The following is a 14,841-nucleotide window of genomic DNA, read 5'->3' on the forward strand; positions in this document are numbered from 1 at the left end:
CACTCAAGACAGTGTTTGACCACATTACCAAACACCTCGAAGTTCGTCAAAAATACTCCGCTACGCGTCGTATTTTCAGCACTGTTCTGGGTGTTTGGAAATGTGGTCAAACACTGTCTTTCGTGTTTGATATATTACGTACACTTGTAGTCTGAAATCGCCGATATTACACGACACAGTTACTAGGAGTCAGCCGGCCTTTAGCATTACGAACTTCCGGCCACAATTTCCGCCGGACCAAGAAAGCACGGTTTGTCATCCTTCATGACCACACTATAAATTCCACCGGATTGGTTGTACGTTGTTCTGTCACAAACCCACGCTCCAAATTACAAATTAAATCAATGTATCCCACAATTCAGTAATATTGTAGACTCGTGAATCAGTCAACTTTACTAGCAATAATTATCAGCTATCGATATACAAGCATACTCTATACTGACCATGTTAAACAATAATCTCGGTCGGATTTCGAGTTGTTTTCTAAGTTTATTCCCTTCTGCTTGGGTATGTGCTAGGTACGTTTCTCTTGTAACTTTATAAGTTCCTAGCAGGAAAAAAAAAAATCTACAACTACGGTACACGTACAAACATATTCCCATTATTTCTGTGGTGTAGTAGGTACGGCCAAAACATGATATTCAAACCTACAACAAAATTTAACATTCTATTTTCTTACACCTAAGCAATGGTGCAAACATTATTCCAACCGCAGCAGACGACAAGGCAGAAATACACGACACATTTTTGACCACATTTTGTTTTCTTGATAATTCAGTAGCTAAATTTTGAAACCACACTGAACTTTAAACACAATTGCCCTAATTAGAAAAAAAAGAAAAAGTGAAGATATCTCGTAGTTGTATTGTTGTAGGAAAATGACACCATCAAGAAAGTTGCCTAGATTATTGATAACTAAATTTGCTGAAAAAAAAAATGGATTTGTGTCGACCAAATTTATATGCAGCCTTTCTACCCCAGAGAGTTTTTAACAGTGACCACCACATTTTATAGCAGACACTTTAAATGCCAACAACAATTTTCTCCTATCCTACTCTAACCAGAATGCATAAAAAAGGGAAAATTGATATGTTGCTATATGAATTTACGGAATGAACTGACCAAAAGCTAGGTGTAGCTCTAACATGTATCTATAGACAATTATGATTGAAATTATACAGATTGTTCACTGTTTACAAGAAAATGACAAGGAGTATGATCCCAGCAGCAACCAGAGTGAAAGGTAGCCATGTTTTCAGAAATGCACTCAAACTGCAATAAAAAAATAACAGTACTGTAATTAAGAATGAATAAATACATAAATAAATGACTGACTGACTGACTGACTGACTGACTGACGGACGGACAGATGGACAGACGGACGGATGGACGGAATGAATGAATGAATGAACGAATGAACGAATGAATAAACAAATGTGTTTACAAAATGCCAAATCTGAGTAAAAGAGATTTAGATCCAAATGTCCAGCATCCGAATAACCAATGAGGACAAAATGATACATATGCGTGTGTTACAGTCGGTATGGGGAAGCCTAAGGCTGATCAGGATGGATCTCATACAACTGTACCTGACAAACTTGCCACGAATAAACATGTAGAAAGCCAGCTTGATCATGTTCCACGAGGTTGACCTGTCATACTGCATCATGTTCAGTGCCATGGCAACATGGGAGTGACAGTTGTCACAACAAAGGTTATGCTAAAACAAGGTAAACAAAAGGTCACCTCATATAATTGCACTTTACTGGCTGTACATAATATTGCTGTCAAAGTTTTGTTATTGGACTAAAATTTGACATGACACTGTCCATGACACTGTCTAGGTTGGCCAGGTAGAGGGATGCTGAGAAAGGCAAAAAGCCATTTTCCATCTCTCTGTATGTTCCCTGTCATGAGTTTTTACTTGTATCCATCGTTTATCATCCAAAAATTAAATCAAATTGATCGCACATATTTAATCATGAACAGAGCAAAATAACAGATAAGTTAAATTTTATATTACCTTTATTTCTTTTATTGCTTAGTGGTATACTGACTAGAAACAAATTGATAAAAATGATATCCCACATGTGAGTGTATCGTTTTTATCCACACAAGCAAAGACATAATTTTTGATAACATTTTGTCCCTTTAACTACACTTAAATTTGTTGGCTTATGATTGAAACATCTTTGGATTCTCTGGCAGCCTTTGGTTATCTTTGAAAAACGTTTGGAAACATTCGCCTGGCTTTCAGACAAATTTAGGAAAATCTTCGGAAATCTTTGGAAAATCATCAAAAATGTTCTTATGTATTGTGAGAACTTTACATAATAAAAAGAAAATTACATGGATCGATTGGTCGCTTGTGTACATAATTTGTTTCTGCCAGTTTATCACTTAATAATCTATGAAAAAAGCTGTTAATGTCTTGGTTTTTTCATTTATTTTGAGTATAAAGTTTGCTATATACTTTTAATAATTAATATTTGTTGTTTGTTTGATTGAATTTTTTTGGCAAAGTCTGCAAAACAACGTAAACTCAAAAAAATACAATCTGCCTGAGTGGATGAAACATAAACACCACATGTAAGTAAATAAATTTCATAAATATAATCACTAACTCACCATTCGGTGCTTGTATTCCTCTGAGGCTGAGGAAATAGCCACATCCCAGCTGTTTTGCAAACTTGAAGCTTTTGCTGGATTTAATCGCCAGAATCTATTTAAAATTATATTATTTTAGACATGTACAGTGTATACTGTATATTTTTTTGGAATTGTAACATTGATTGCAGCTTATTAACTGATGTATCTCTTGTGATTCCAATTTAATAATGATGGAATAAATTAAAATAATATTAATGTTACTTAATATTACAAGTACACATCTATTTGTCTAATGATTGTACACTGTATATGACTGCACAGTACCATCAGAAAATATTAATAAATAAATCTGACGTTCTTATCTTGTATTGACTGGGCTTGCATGTATATGATAGCAGAGAGGGAGGAAAGTGGATGCATGAGAGGATGGACATAAGCAAATAACGCAACTAATAACAATAAAAAATAAATAAATAAATAAATTATAAATAAATATACTGTTGCTAGCTTTCCCTTGGTTACGTGCCTTGGCAGTAGCAGTATGAAGGAAAATCCAAAACTAAAATTGCAACTTACTTTGTAGGTCTTCCAAATGCCATATCATCTTCCTTTAAAGAGAAAATAATAATGCATTCCTATTATGAAGTTACTAATTAATAGAATTAAAGGCTATTTTTCTCTTGACAGAAGATTTAAATTGGTAGGTAATTTCATTGCCTATGTTTACAAATAATATTGATGCAATTTAAGCTTGGGTACATGCATGTATATATGCAAAATTTATCTTTGGTTTAAAAATTAATATCAAAGCCAGTTTCATTTCCATTTTTTTTTTTATTACATTATTTATTATCATAATAATTGTCACAATATAACCAAACGAGAAAGTCTAATCAAACTGGTTTGAAAAGTTTAATATTTAAATGAAAGATTTGTCCAGTCAGTGCCTGTCTAACACAGCTTGGACATCCAAAGGTTTCTACATGGTATTTTGAAATAATAACTAAATATTGATATTAATTATTGATACTGGCTTCAGGAGATGTAATTACTGTAGTCAAAGAATTGAGCCTGATCAGTGTGAAATTTAAACGGCAAAAACAATGGCAACAGGAATGTCGTTAAACATGGTTTTAATGATGAGTGGGTCCACATAAAGTTGTGTTATTTATTTATTTATTTATTTATTTATTTATTCATTTATTTATTTAGTCTTGGTCTCTACATTTGCATGTATGTCTCTGCTGTTCTGTGCGAAACAACAAGGGGAAAGAAACCAAATGCTGTGTAGTTTGGATAATGTAAACCATAATGTTCAGCATTTTTTTATGTTTCTGTTTCAAATTTAAAGCTGTCTTGTGTATTCACTTTTGGAATGATCAGCTGTGTAAGTGATATTTCTTAGCTAATCCATGTTTCTCTTGGTGTCACTGTAGAGGTAGGCCTAAAATGGAGGTGAGGGATGTAAGGTGCTGGTGAAGGGTGAGGGGTTTGGGGCATCATCAGTACCATTACTTAGAACTTAAACCAGAGTGCAACCTCATTCCTGCAGCCCTGGTCTGTCTTCTTTCTGATCCTACAGCTCTAAGGGGAAGGAGGGGGAGGGGTGGGGAGAAGAGAGACGAAAGGAAATCTTTTGAAAGAGCCGTTCTTTGTCAGCGTGCTATTCAGCCTCAGCTCAGCCCCTAACGTGCACCCCTAAGCCTTCACAACCCATTTTAGATTTGCCCTCACTGTAATGGTTGATTAAACTTCCTATTATTCAGGATTGGGTGATTCCAGAAAATATCCATACCATACCACGGGCAGCATACTGGAATTCTGAGGGAGACGGGGGTTTCTTGGACTGCAATTCTGAAGGCATGGGGGGTGGGGGTGACGCAGTTTGGAATTCCAAATGCATTGGGGAGGGGTTCAGCTCTGGATATTTCTGGAATCACCCATTAACAAAATTAATTATACAAGTACATGTATAATTGTTGATGTATCCAGTAAACCATAAGGCTGTATACTAATTGCACACAGTATAGCTAGAGGGGCCTTACCGAAACATAGAATGGACCAGCAAAGTCTCTAATCACTCCGGATGACATGGCAATTCCCATGTGACCAACAAAAGGAAAAAGCCATCTGAAATAGAAGAATGTGACAATGGCCCAGTGATTAACTGCTTGGAATTTACTTGAAAATACATTGATCACTCATTACAGGTTGCAGATATCTGTAAACGCATGCTACAAAGTGGTACCACTGACCACTCGACATGGACTTCACTAAAGGTAAGAAGGTGTTTGTGAAATAACTGGTAAACTGTACTGTACAATTCAAAGGCGACGTGATTTCGTTAGCACTAAATAATCTTCAAGGAACTTTATGCTCGGGAAAAAAAGACTTCAACAAAGCTAAGCATTGAACTTCAGAAAACAGCTTTGATATGAATATGAGCTTAAATATTGCACATAATCAATCGAGCCAAGTTGACGTTTCAGGCAGCCTAGAGCAAAAGCGCTTCTATGATAAGGTTGGACAATGACCGGGAAATATATAAGCTTAATTCGCCAGCAGTAAAACGAGTAAACATTGAAAAAAAAGAAACAAATAAAGCTCCCAAACAGACAGACAAACAAACAAACAAAAACTCAACGACTGTAAGAAAAATCCTCCAAAATTATAGGAATTAAGCTGCAAGCAGAGTCGCATCGATAGGGCAACTTCCTCTTTCCCGATTTATTAAGGTAAGGTCGAGATGACTCTGCTCGCTGGGTATCAAAAGTAATGATTTCAAAGAAAATGCATCAGTCCAACATTTACAGAAGTAAAATAAAAAATGTCTAAATAATAATAAAGTTGTATTCTTATACTGACGTTAAAACGGGAATGGGTGTCCATACAATGCAGTAAGGATATCTACTCCGTGCCACATCAATCTTTGAGTAGATATCTTCGGGATCCATGATATTTTTTTGGTGATTATCGTCCATTGTAACGAGACATACCGAAAACAATTTAGCTTAGAACTACGCCACATTGGTTCTTGTTCGGTGGGATCATTCAGAACTTATAATCATGTAGTACTAACTGTTTTTTGATATAGACCGCTGAAACAATAGCGCTGACTCCTTAGAAACCAAAGAACGCTACGCGAACGCCATGTTTTGAAATTACTTGATCGGATCGTTCGTTGAATTGGAATTAGTTGTTGGCGATAATGTGATTTAGAGACTAATTACTCAGTTTGCTGCCTCTGAATTATGGCATTCAAGCCAACAACGATCGCATTCAGGTAATTTCGACGTGCAGAGCTTTATGCATGACTTGAGCTTTGAACGTTTGCGTTTTCTCATATTTCAGCATATTTTAGCTTACTAAAGGAGTTGACTTTGATCCGCAGTAGTGAATTGTTTAATTTAATGCATTCAGTGTCATATATGGAAAATTACATATGTTTAGTTTCCTTTGATGTTTTTTTTTTTTTTTTTTGCGCAAACCGAACATGACTTTGCAGGTGAAGCTCAGATATAATGGATCGATTTATACCCGAGCATCCCCTCCCCCAGGAAATTCAGGCGATGCCAAAAGATGACACTGTCTGTCAGTTTTGTGGAGTTAGCTATCTGATTCACAGTGAAATGAAAGCCTTGGAGGAACGTGTTAAAGAGGCTGAAAGAAAAATGGAATATTACATAGGAAGCGTCGAGCGGGAAGAGAAACTAAAAATTAAGGTGGCTAGCATGGAGGAGGAGAGTGATAAGCTGTCAAGGGCATTACAGGCTAGTGAAGAAAGGTAGGCTGGATAAATGAAGAAAAATAGTAAGTAACTTTAAGCTTAGTAGGCCATAGTCAAAACACAAGAGATATCCTGAAAGGATTTGAGCTCATGACCTTCCCATCCCCCCCCTCCCCCCCCCCCAAAAAAAATAATGATGATAATAAATAATAACAATGAATAGATAAATATATGACTGGAAGGGAAAATCAATATCAGGGCTCTTCATTTTCTGGTTTCAATATCTGAAACAGAATTCTGTGTTCTAATTCCCAGAATTTATCAACTGCTGGGGTTTCATTAAGGTCCAGGCACTGGGCAAATTGACCCGCTGTGATGATGATTTTTCCCATCTGGTTTGACAAGCTAGAGTAAAGTTTTTCCTATAAAGAAGTTCAGTCCAAAATGTTTTGCCCACCTGTGAAAGCCTCCCTCCTGCTGAAAATGGAAGTGAAACCCCTGCATCTGTAGTATAATTGCTACTGTATGTGTAGTGCTCTGCATGTACATTATTCTTCTAACATGTTATGTATCATGTTTTAACTAACCTGCAGGACAAAGATTCTGGCACAAGATTTAACCTCAAAGCAAGAACAGATTGAAAGTCTTAAACAACAAATAGGGGATCTAAAGAGTGAACTTCAAAGCAAAGAAGGAGAAGTCACACAAACTCATTTGAAATTTTCTGATCTTATAACACAAATTTCATCATTTCAAACAACCTTACAGACACAGAGAACAGCTCTGAATGATATTAAAGTCAATGTCCAAGAAAATTACCAAGATATTGCTGAGCAACATAGCAAAGTTGTCAGCAATGTAGCTCTTACATGTGAGAAGTTTGCTCAAGAGAAAAGAGACTTGGAGGAAAGCTTAAGAAAGGTAAAACTGCCATTACAGATTGACAAGGGATTGGTACAAAACATGGCACAGTGGCCTCATGGTTGGTGGGCTCACCTCTGGATCGAGCAGTCGGGGTTCAAGTCGTGGCCATGCACATTGTGTTGTGATCTTGGGCAAAACACTTTACTTTCACAGTGCCTCTCTCCCCCCAGGTTTATAAATGAGTACTGGCAAACTTTATGCCGGGGGTAACCCTGCAATGGACTAGCATCCTAACTAGGGGTATAAATACTCCTAGTTGCTTCACACCACAGAGACCAGGATGTATGCAGACTTAATTATCTGTTATTTTGTTGTTCTAGGCTGAGAATGAAAAAAGTCTCCACCATGAGACTGTTAGTAAAACTGAAACATTGATTCAGGAGCTAAAGCAGAAATGCACTCAGTTGGAAAATAAAGTTTGTGAACAAGAGATTGAGCTGGCAAAAGCAAAAGAACAGAATGACATGTGTAACAGTGAAATAATGCAAAGCAAGGAATTAATAAAGTAAGTAATGTTAATGGCTCAATATTTGTATGCATAACTTGATACTGTTAAATGTATGCACTGTCGAATATAATGTTGTTGAGATGGGTCCCCAGTACAGTTGATGTACGTTGTGCACATACTCTGCTGGTTAAACAGTGACTGCAATTCTCTTACACTGGAGTTTCTTATATGTAACATGGTTTTGGCTCTACCATGGTGGAAAACCATACAGAATCTTTGAGGCTATTAATCTTTTTAGACCTTCTAATGATCCTTAGTGATAAAGATCTTTCAAGGACTCTGAAAAGATCTTGAAAGATCATGGCAAGAAGGGTCAAGATCCTCAAGGACCTTGACAAGAAAAGTGAAAATTCTGAAGGATCTTTGAGGTTCTTGGCCAGAATTCTTAAACTTAATAAAGGTCTTGTTAAGATAGGATCCTCAAAGATCTTTATGGATTGAATAAATCTTTGACTGAAGATCCTTGACAATCTTCAAAATATATTCTCCAGGGTTATTATCTCAGTGGAGATGTACAATCAATAAATTGCACTCATCTTGTTTACCTCACCCTAAATGTAAAGCAAGATTAGACTTATTTGTGATTTGTCAAACCAAATAGAACCTGACAGAATGAAATGTCTACACCCTTTGGACAGTACTTTGTAGAGTGGCATTGTAAAGTCCATGGATTGGTCTTTTACAAGCCCCTGTCCCTAAGATGTAGGAGGAGGAAGGTTCTGTGAGAGTTCAAGACTTGAAGCTTCAACCACCATGCAATGTCTCTCATGCCACCCTATTCCCTTCAGGGGTCCAATAGGAACTGGTGATGGCAGTGCATGTTTTTATTTATTTAACCTCCAGAAAACTGTGTTTTTTTTTTTTTTGGCCTCTTTCAGTTCCAAGTCTAATGAAGTTAATGACTGGAAACAAAAACTTCAGAACCAGGCAGAGACATTTAAACTTGAAACCACGAAAAAAGAGGAGGATATTCTTTCAAAAGAACAACGCATTCAACAACTCTTGGAAAACTGCAAGAACCTTGAGAAGCGTGTTGTTGAATATTCGCAGGCAAGAAGCGAAGTGGAAGAGAAGAGTGCAAGCTCTTTGGAGGAAATAAAAGTAAGTTGCTCAGAAAAAAATAAGCATGGGCTGATTTTACTAAGACAGCCTAAATATGATTTAGTTTGAGTTTTCACTGAACTGTGTAGATAAAACCCAGTTTGGCTTTCATCAAAGTGTAAGCAATGTTAATTTTATTTCCTCATCCATTCCACAGCATGTAACACAACCACTTTGTCAATTCTTTGTTTGAATCTCAGTTTTATCTAGAGATAGCGACTATTATAGATTGGAAACATGGCTGTTAGTTTGCACTCTCTTAAACAAGATATTTTCTGATTTAATTTGAATTGAATTACTACTTTCGGCCATTTTTGTATGTATAGGCTTTGAAAGAGTCTTCCATAAAAGCAAGAGATGAAGTGGCAGCCCTAAAAGAGGAAAGGTATGTTTTTGAATACAATGTTAATTTCAAATTGCTTAATCTTTTTTTCTGGATAATTTTTATTTGTCTTATTACAAGCTGAATGTGTTTCAGAGAGATGATGATTTCTGCTCACCACAATCGCATAGAACAATTGAGAGAAAGCTTTAAGAAGAAAATGGAAGAAGCAGATGCTTGGCCAGGAAAAGTGAGTAAATGAACTACACATGTTTCTCTGATTATAATGTACTTGTGTTTGGCCTCAGTTTTGAGCCACTGGGAAAGAATTTTTGGAGTTGGGTCTTTATTTCCAGAAAGTGACCTTCTGCTATTTCCCTCTCCACCCATGGAGTGCCCAACTGGGCAGCGAAGTATGGTATGGATTTCCTTCATTAAGCTAAGGGTACAGTACTGTTAGCTTGTTGTTAGTTTAGGGGGAGTGGGGGCAGCTGGGGCTGAATCAAAACTTGAACCCAGGAGCTTGTATTTGGGTGACAAGAGGGATTTTATGGAAGGATGTTTGCATCGATGGCTTGGAGGCTCATTTATGAGGAGCCATTAGGATAAGAATAAACTTGAGATTTTAGGACAGGTACATGTAATCCCAAGTCTTGTATTGGCAGTTTTAATATTATAATATCAGTTTGTTTTAGTTTTCGCATTTGATTTGATTTTGCTTGTTTGTTTCTGTTTCGTTTGTTTTTTTTTTTAATTGTTTTATGAACTGTCTTTTATCGTCTTCTTTGATTCAGCTTGACAAGATTGTGCAGGGAAAGGAAGCACAGTTTAACGAAGAGAAAAACAACATGTGGAAAGAGTTAACCGAAGCATTTCAAAAGGTAGTCATTGATGTGGGTAGAACAGATTGCTATAATGTGTAACATAATGGGAATGCAAATGCATGTGGTATAATTAAGCTGGATTACATGCACTTCCTCTTGAAATACTCTTCGATACTAAAATTATGTATTTTTGTTTGATTGGTTTAGTTCGCCAATGAATTAGGTGACCAACCAAATCACATTGTTGGGAAATAACTAGTTTTTTGTTCGTTTGTTTGTTTTTCAGAGGTTTTCTTTTTTTTTTTTTATCCATACCTGATAAATCATCACTCGTGTTTATGACTTATTCAGTTTGTTTAGTTTATTTATTTTTTTCTGCGATTCAGTTTGCATAAAATAACGTTAAGTATTTCCTGTAGGATTAGTCTATTCAGTGATTGTTTTTTCTCTCTTGCTGGATATCGTCAGGAAATAGATGAAGAACAACAGAAACATCATGAAGAGCTCGTTTCGTGGAAGACGGAAGCGAAGGCTGCTCAAGATAAAGTATGCATAGAGGATATTACACGGCGGCGCGAAGATATGAATTGTATTTTCGAGTGGCAGAAACAATATTTTGCGAACGAGTGGAGAGAGTGAGTGAAATATTGTTTTTAACACAGAGATAGTAAAATTCATATGTTCAAGCCTCCGTGTAATTTTCTTTTTTATATCGACAAACTGACAGATTGCACAAACGACCATGAAAAAGCGGGAAATGACGTCATCAGTATCCTCACTTGTGAAGGACGTGAAGATATGGAAAATTCCCCACTCGGGAACTCGGATATAGTTTGGTATAATTTTTAAAAGTGGTGTAATTTCCAGAAGAAAAAATACTTTTTTTCTATATAATAAAGGGCATTATTTCGCTTTTCCATATTTACGAAATCGCGAGTGTTTGCCACGACTCTTTAGTGTTGCAGAAACGTTTTATAAATTGGAAACCTATGAGAATGAGAAGTCGAGTGCTGTGACAACACAAGTCGTAGGCGGAGCATTTGTGCACATATTTCGAGTTCTGCATAACTTTCAATAAGTATTTTCGTTACTACAGAAACAGGAGTGATTGCGCATGCGAACAATAACTTCCACTTGCTTCTTTCTGATATCAATCTAAGAAGGGAACTTAATTGTTTTTCTCATCTTTCTTCGTATTTAGTTTAGAGAAGACATCTCCACATTGAGTCGCAAACATCGTGAAGAAGTCAAGCGACTGGAGCGGACATTGAACGAAGCCAAAGTAGGTTGGGGCTCACTCCCCGAGTCCCAAGGGTGATCAACATGTATTCTCTCATTATATTGTCAGCTTAGTGTCAACAAGTGTGTAAAGAGAATAGAGAAAGCCATCAACAAAGGATATAAGTTAGATGTACATGTACGACCAAATTCTCTAAACTAACGGAAGAAATGTATTGTAGTCAGTTGCGAGAATTCAACTGGAATCACGCGTCAATCACTCGTGGTTGAGGCTGTGTTAGCGCTGGTTTTGTCTTAGCAATGGCACTTTAATCTCACAATGGCACTCTCCAGCGAGTGGTAAAATTGGTCTTATTATAAAAATGTTAGGGTGACCACCGATGTACTAGCATGCCTTTCGGGGACGGGCGGGGGAGGGGTGAGGGGACAATGCAGAAAATGAAACCAGAGCAGCCGGCTTCTTTAACCACAAGGCTCTGGAAAGGTTTTGCAGTTCCTTAAAAGAAGCAAGCAAATATTCAAAGAAAGAAATGGAATTTAACCATGTTTCAAGTCATGCAAAATGTTAAGTAATATTGCAAGAGAAATAAACTGCTTTATGGTCTGTCCACAGACTTTATTTGTTTCCTTTATTTGAGTTCTTCTTCGTTCCGAGCTTTTTTCAAATTTCCTGTGAACACTTTTGCTTGCGATCTCGCTGAACTCAAGACAAAATTTAAACAGAGGGTTTATGGACAGACTAGATGCTTTCTTATTTGTTTTACGGCTGTATCTAGACCGCAAAAGAGTTTAATCATCACCCATATGAATAGAAACATCCACATTACGTGACCCCAGTTATTTTATTTCAGGAGAAAAGCGAACAGACCAGAAACGCTAACAACTCAATCATACAAAATCTGGAGGCAAAAATCGTGGATTTGGAAAACCGTCTGCATCAACCGTCAACGGAGTCAGCGGAAGATGTTCGCAAATTAAGGACCAGGCTCCAGGAGTCGGAAAGAAGGCTGCAAGAGGTTGAGCAGCAAATTGATGAATTGGAGACTAAAAACGAATCGTGGAGGCAAGAGGTAAGGGACGGTACTACTGTTTCTCCTTTCTCTTCTCTCTTCTAAGGTACGCCTGAACAGTGCATGTACCTTTAAGAACAATGTATTTCTTTTCTTTTCTTTTCTTAGGTCTCTTTTTTACAAGAAACTGTTCGACGCGAGTGCGAGGAACGTTTGGAATTGACGGATGCTCTGGGTGAAGCGCGGGCTCAACTTCTAGCCCTTAAACGCACTTCCGGTGACTCGATTTCGCGAAGCAGCCTCAATTCCTCTAGTTCAATATCGTCTGGCAGCCTCACCCGGGGTAGTGCTAAGCCGGGATATGACGTCAATGGACTTAACGACAGTGCCCAGGCCACTTCATGCGCCGTCGGTTTCGACGGAGGCGTGGGTTATAGGCCTGGAACTGGCGCACGTGAAACGGGGCGATCGTCACGTGCAGGGAGCGTGGATGATAGCCGACAACGAATCGCGGCGGCCGTAAGAAGATCGGGAACGAAGAGTCGTTTGGGTGGAAACTTTAGTAGCTGACAAACCTTTAAGTCCTTGCAGTTAGTCTTCAAATAATTGAGCAGATAAAATATGCTAGCGGAGAAGTCACCAGAGCGACAGATAGTCAAGAGAGATCTGAGTGCTGTGAGCTCGCCCTCCCTCCAACCATTTTATTTAATTCTTTCCCGCTTGCAAATGAGAGCTGGGGATATATAGCTTTCCCCGAAGAGGAAAGGATGAAAACAAAACGAACATTAAAATAATGAAATACAAAACATTACTTTACGTTTTAGTACTGAGTTTCAAAAATATCGTGTTGTTGGTGTAAATATTGTACATATAGCAGTGTTTTACATTCTTTGAAACTAACTTCTGATAAATACCGCGTTTCGCTGCGCGGGGATCGCTTCTGAATCAATCTTAGCTGACTGAATGAAATAACAAAAGTAAGAACAGCATGCCTGTTTACAAAACCTGGGGGACATATAGTTGAACCAGAAATGCCAGTGCTTTCGAGGCGGGAGCAACTGGTAGAAAAATTTCCTTGGAAAGTTTCCCGAACGTCCCAAAACTGTTACATTTCCAAAAAGCGAACTATTCAACCGAAAAGCGGGGATGAAAATCAAATGGGACAGAAATTCTCGATGAGAATTTTTCGGAAATTTGGGTATGCAGCGCAAGGTTGTCCCTTTTTCTGTAAATTGTGGGCAATACTGTTCCATTCGCCACTGGAAATTTCCGGAAATGCAAACGGGAAGTTTTGGTCGAATGGAAAGCGCCCCTGATGTTCACAGTAGAGAGAGTTTGGGGGAATCCGAAAGTTCATGCAACAGGAAGTCCTAGGTGAAGGCTTACCAATTAACAGTACTTTTAAATGCAGAGAACATTGTATTTCTACTCCAGTATTTTCCGTTTTAAGTCTCGGACCGAGCCAATATATTCTACTCCTCTTCTTCGATCAATGTGTTGTGTTTCGACAGAAGCACAAAAATTGCTTGTATTTTTTAAGCGTTATAGGCCCAGGAGTGCATCAATACCGTCATCATCTTGATTAGGTCTGAGTTATAATTCCCAAAACATCTAATCTCCCCCCTTTTTTTCTTGTCCCCTTCCTATTTTCCAAGATCGTGCACACCTCGGTTACAAAGACTTTGGTTTTGGTTTTGTTTTTGCATTGCTTTGCTTTGTTTTGTTTTTGTTTTTGTTTTTGGTTTGGTTTGGTTTTGGTTTGTTTTTGTTTTTGCTTTTGCTTTTGTTTCTGTCTTTGTTTTGTCTTGTTTTTGTTTTTGTTTTGTTTCGTTTTTGCTTTTTTGTTCGTTGGGTACTGTTAATATAATTTTAAAACACTGAATTCATTTCACAGAACAATACAGGGAGACTTGTATGTAACAGTCTTTTCTTGCAAGGCTTATTCAAAGTTTTAAATTGTAACCTATGCAAACTAGCTTCGCTTTTGACAAATTTGAAATATATTTATATAAGGAAATGAAGAAAATCACTTGATAAAAAAATCGATTACGTCAATTATGAGTTGTTTTTGTTTTTATTTTTGTTTGTATTTGAGGTGTCATCATGGTTTCATTGAAGAAAGACATTCTAAAGGCTTTTGAGTCAGTTAACGTTTGTGTGGTGTGTGATTTCTAATAAAAAATGTCCTGAAATTAAGTAACCCACAACTTAACAGTCGCTAACCAAATCACTCTTCTTTAGAAAAGATATTTTTAGTCCTTAGTAATGTGATGTTGTCAAATCCTTTGAAAATCTTTCCTAACAAAAGATGCCCGGCCGTAAGCATCAATTTATGACGTATGGTGATCTGCGATTTTATGTAAAGACACCTGGCTTCATTGAAGATCAGTGTTTACTCACGGTTTAGTTCAAAAGCCTAGAGTTTGTCTTATGTCTTCTCTAATGAGAGAAAAATTAACCTCTAGGTATCATTGAAAACGGAACTTATACTTTCTGGCCAGTGACTTTCTAATTGGGAGCAAACTTATTCCCTGCACTAGCGTTATTGACTGAATAAGGCAAGGTGCCTAATTTAA

The 14,841-nt window shown here is 37.4% G+C and overlaps 2 protein-coding genes across 3 annotated transcripts; one reads left to right on the forward strand and one right to left on the reverse strand.

Moving 5' to 3' along the window:
• Positions 1 to 357: 357 nt before the first annotated feature.
• Positions 358 to 5,652, reverse strand: LOC145482877 (transmembrane protein 222-like). Of its 2 annotated transcripts, none has more exons than XM_081461516.1 (6): positions 5,476 to 5,652; positions 4,656 to 4,740; positions 3,187 to 3,245; positions 2,629 to 2,722; positions 1,590 to 1,720; positions 358 to 1,272 (listed from the first exon to the last, which is right to left on the reverse strand). In XM_081461516.1, the coding sequence occupies exons 1-6, from the start codon at positions 5,589 to 5,591 to the stop codon at positions 1,194 to 1,196; spliced, it is 564 nt and encodes a 187-aa protein (XP_081317642.1). In that variant the 5' UTR covers positions 5,592 to 5,652; the 3' UTR covers positions 358 to 1,193. The 2 variants fall into 2 exon arrangements, with proteins under 2 accessions (XP_081317642.1, XP_081317643.1); XM_081461517.1 differs by having other exon boundaries at positions 3,187 to 3,218; positions 5,476 to 5,649.
• Positions 5,653 to 5,765: 113 nt separating this feature from the next.
• LOC145482788 (uncharacterized) lies at positions 5,766 to 14,002 on the forward strand. Its single transcript, XM_081461422.1, has 12 exons — positions 5,766 to 5,893; positions 6,116 to 6,394; positions 6,931 to 7,258; positions 7,582 to 7,766; positions 8,648 to 8,870; positions 9,197 to 9,255; positions 9,349 to 9,442; positions 9,987 to 10,073; positions 10,485 to 10,562; positions 11,218 to 11,298; positions 12,107 to 12,325; positions 12,434 to 14,002. Exons 2-12 carry the CDS (start codon positions 6,132 to 6,134, stop codon positions 12,833 to 12,835), a joined length of 2,019 nt encoding a protein of 672 aa, XP_081317548.1. The 5' UTR covers positions 5,766 to 5,893; positions 6,116 to 6,131; the 3' UTR covers positions 12,836 to 14,002.
• Positions 14,003 to 14,841: the final 839 nt, after the last annotated feature.

Source organism: Orbicella franksi, chromosome 3 (genome assembly GCF_964199315.1).
Source record: "Orbicella franksi chromosome 3, jaOrbFran1.1, whole genome shotgun sequence".
Classification (NCBI taxonomy): domain Eukaryota; kingdom Metazoa; phylum Cnidaria; class Anthozoa; order Scleractinia; family Merulinidae; genus Orbicella; species Orbicella franksi.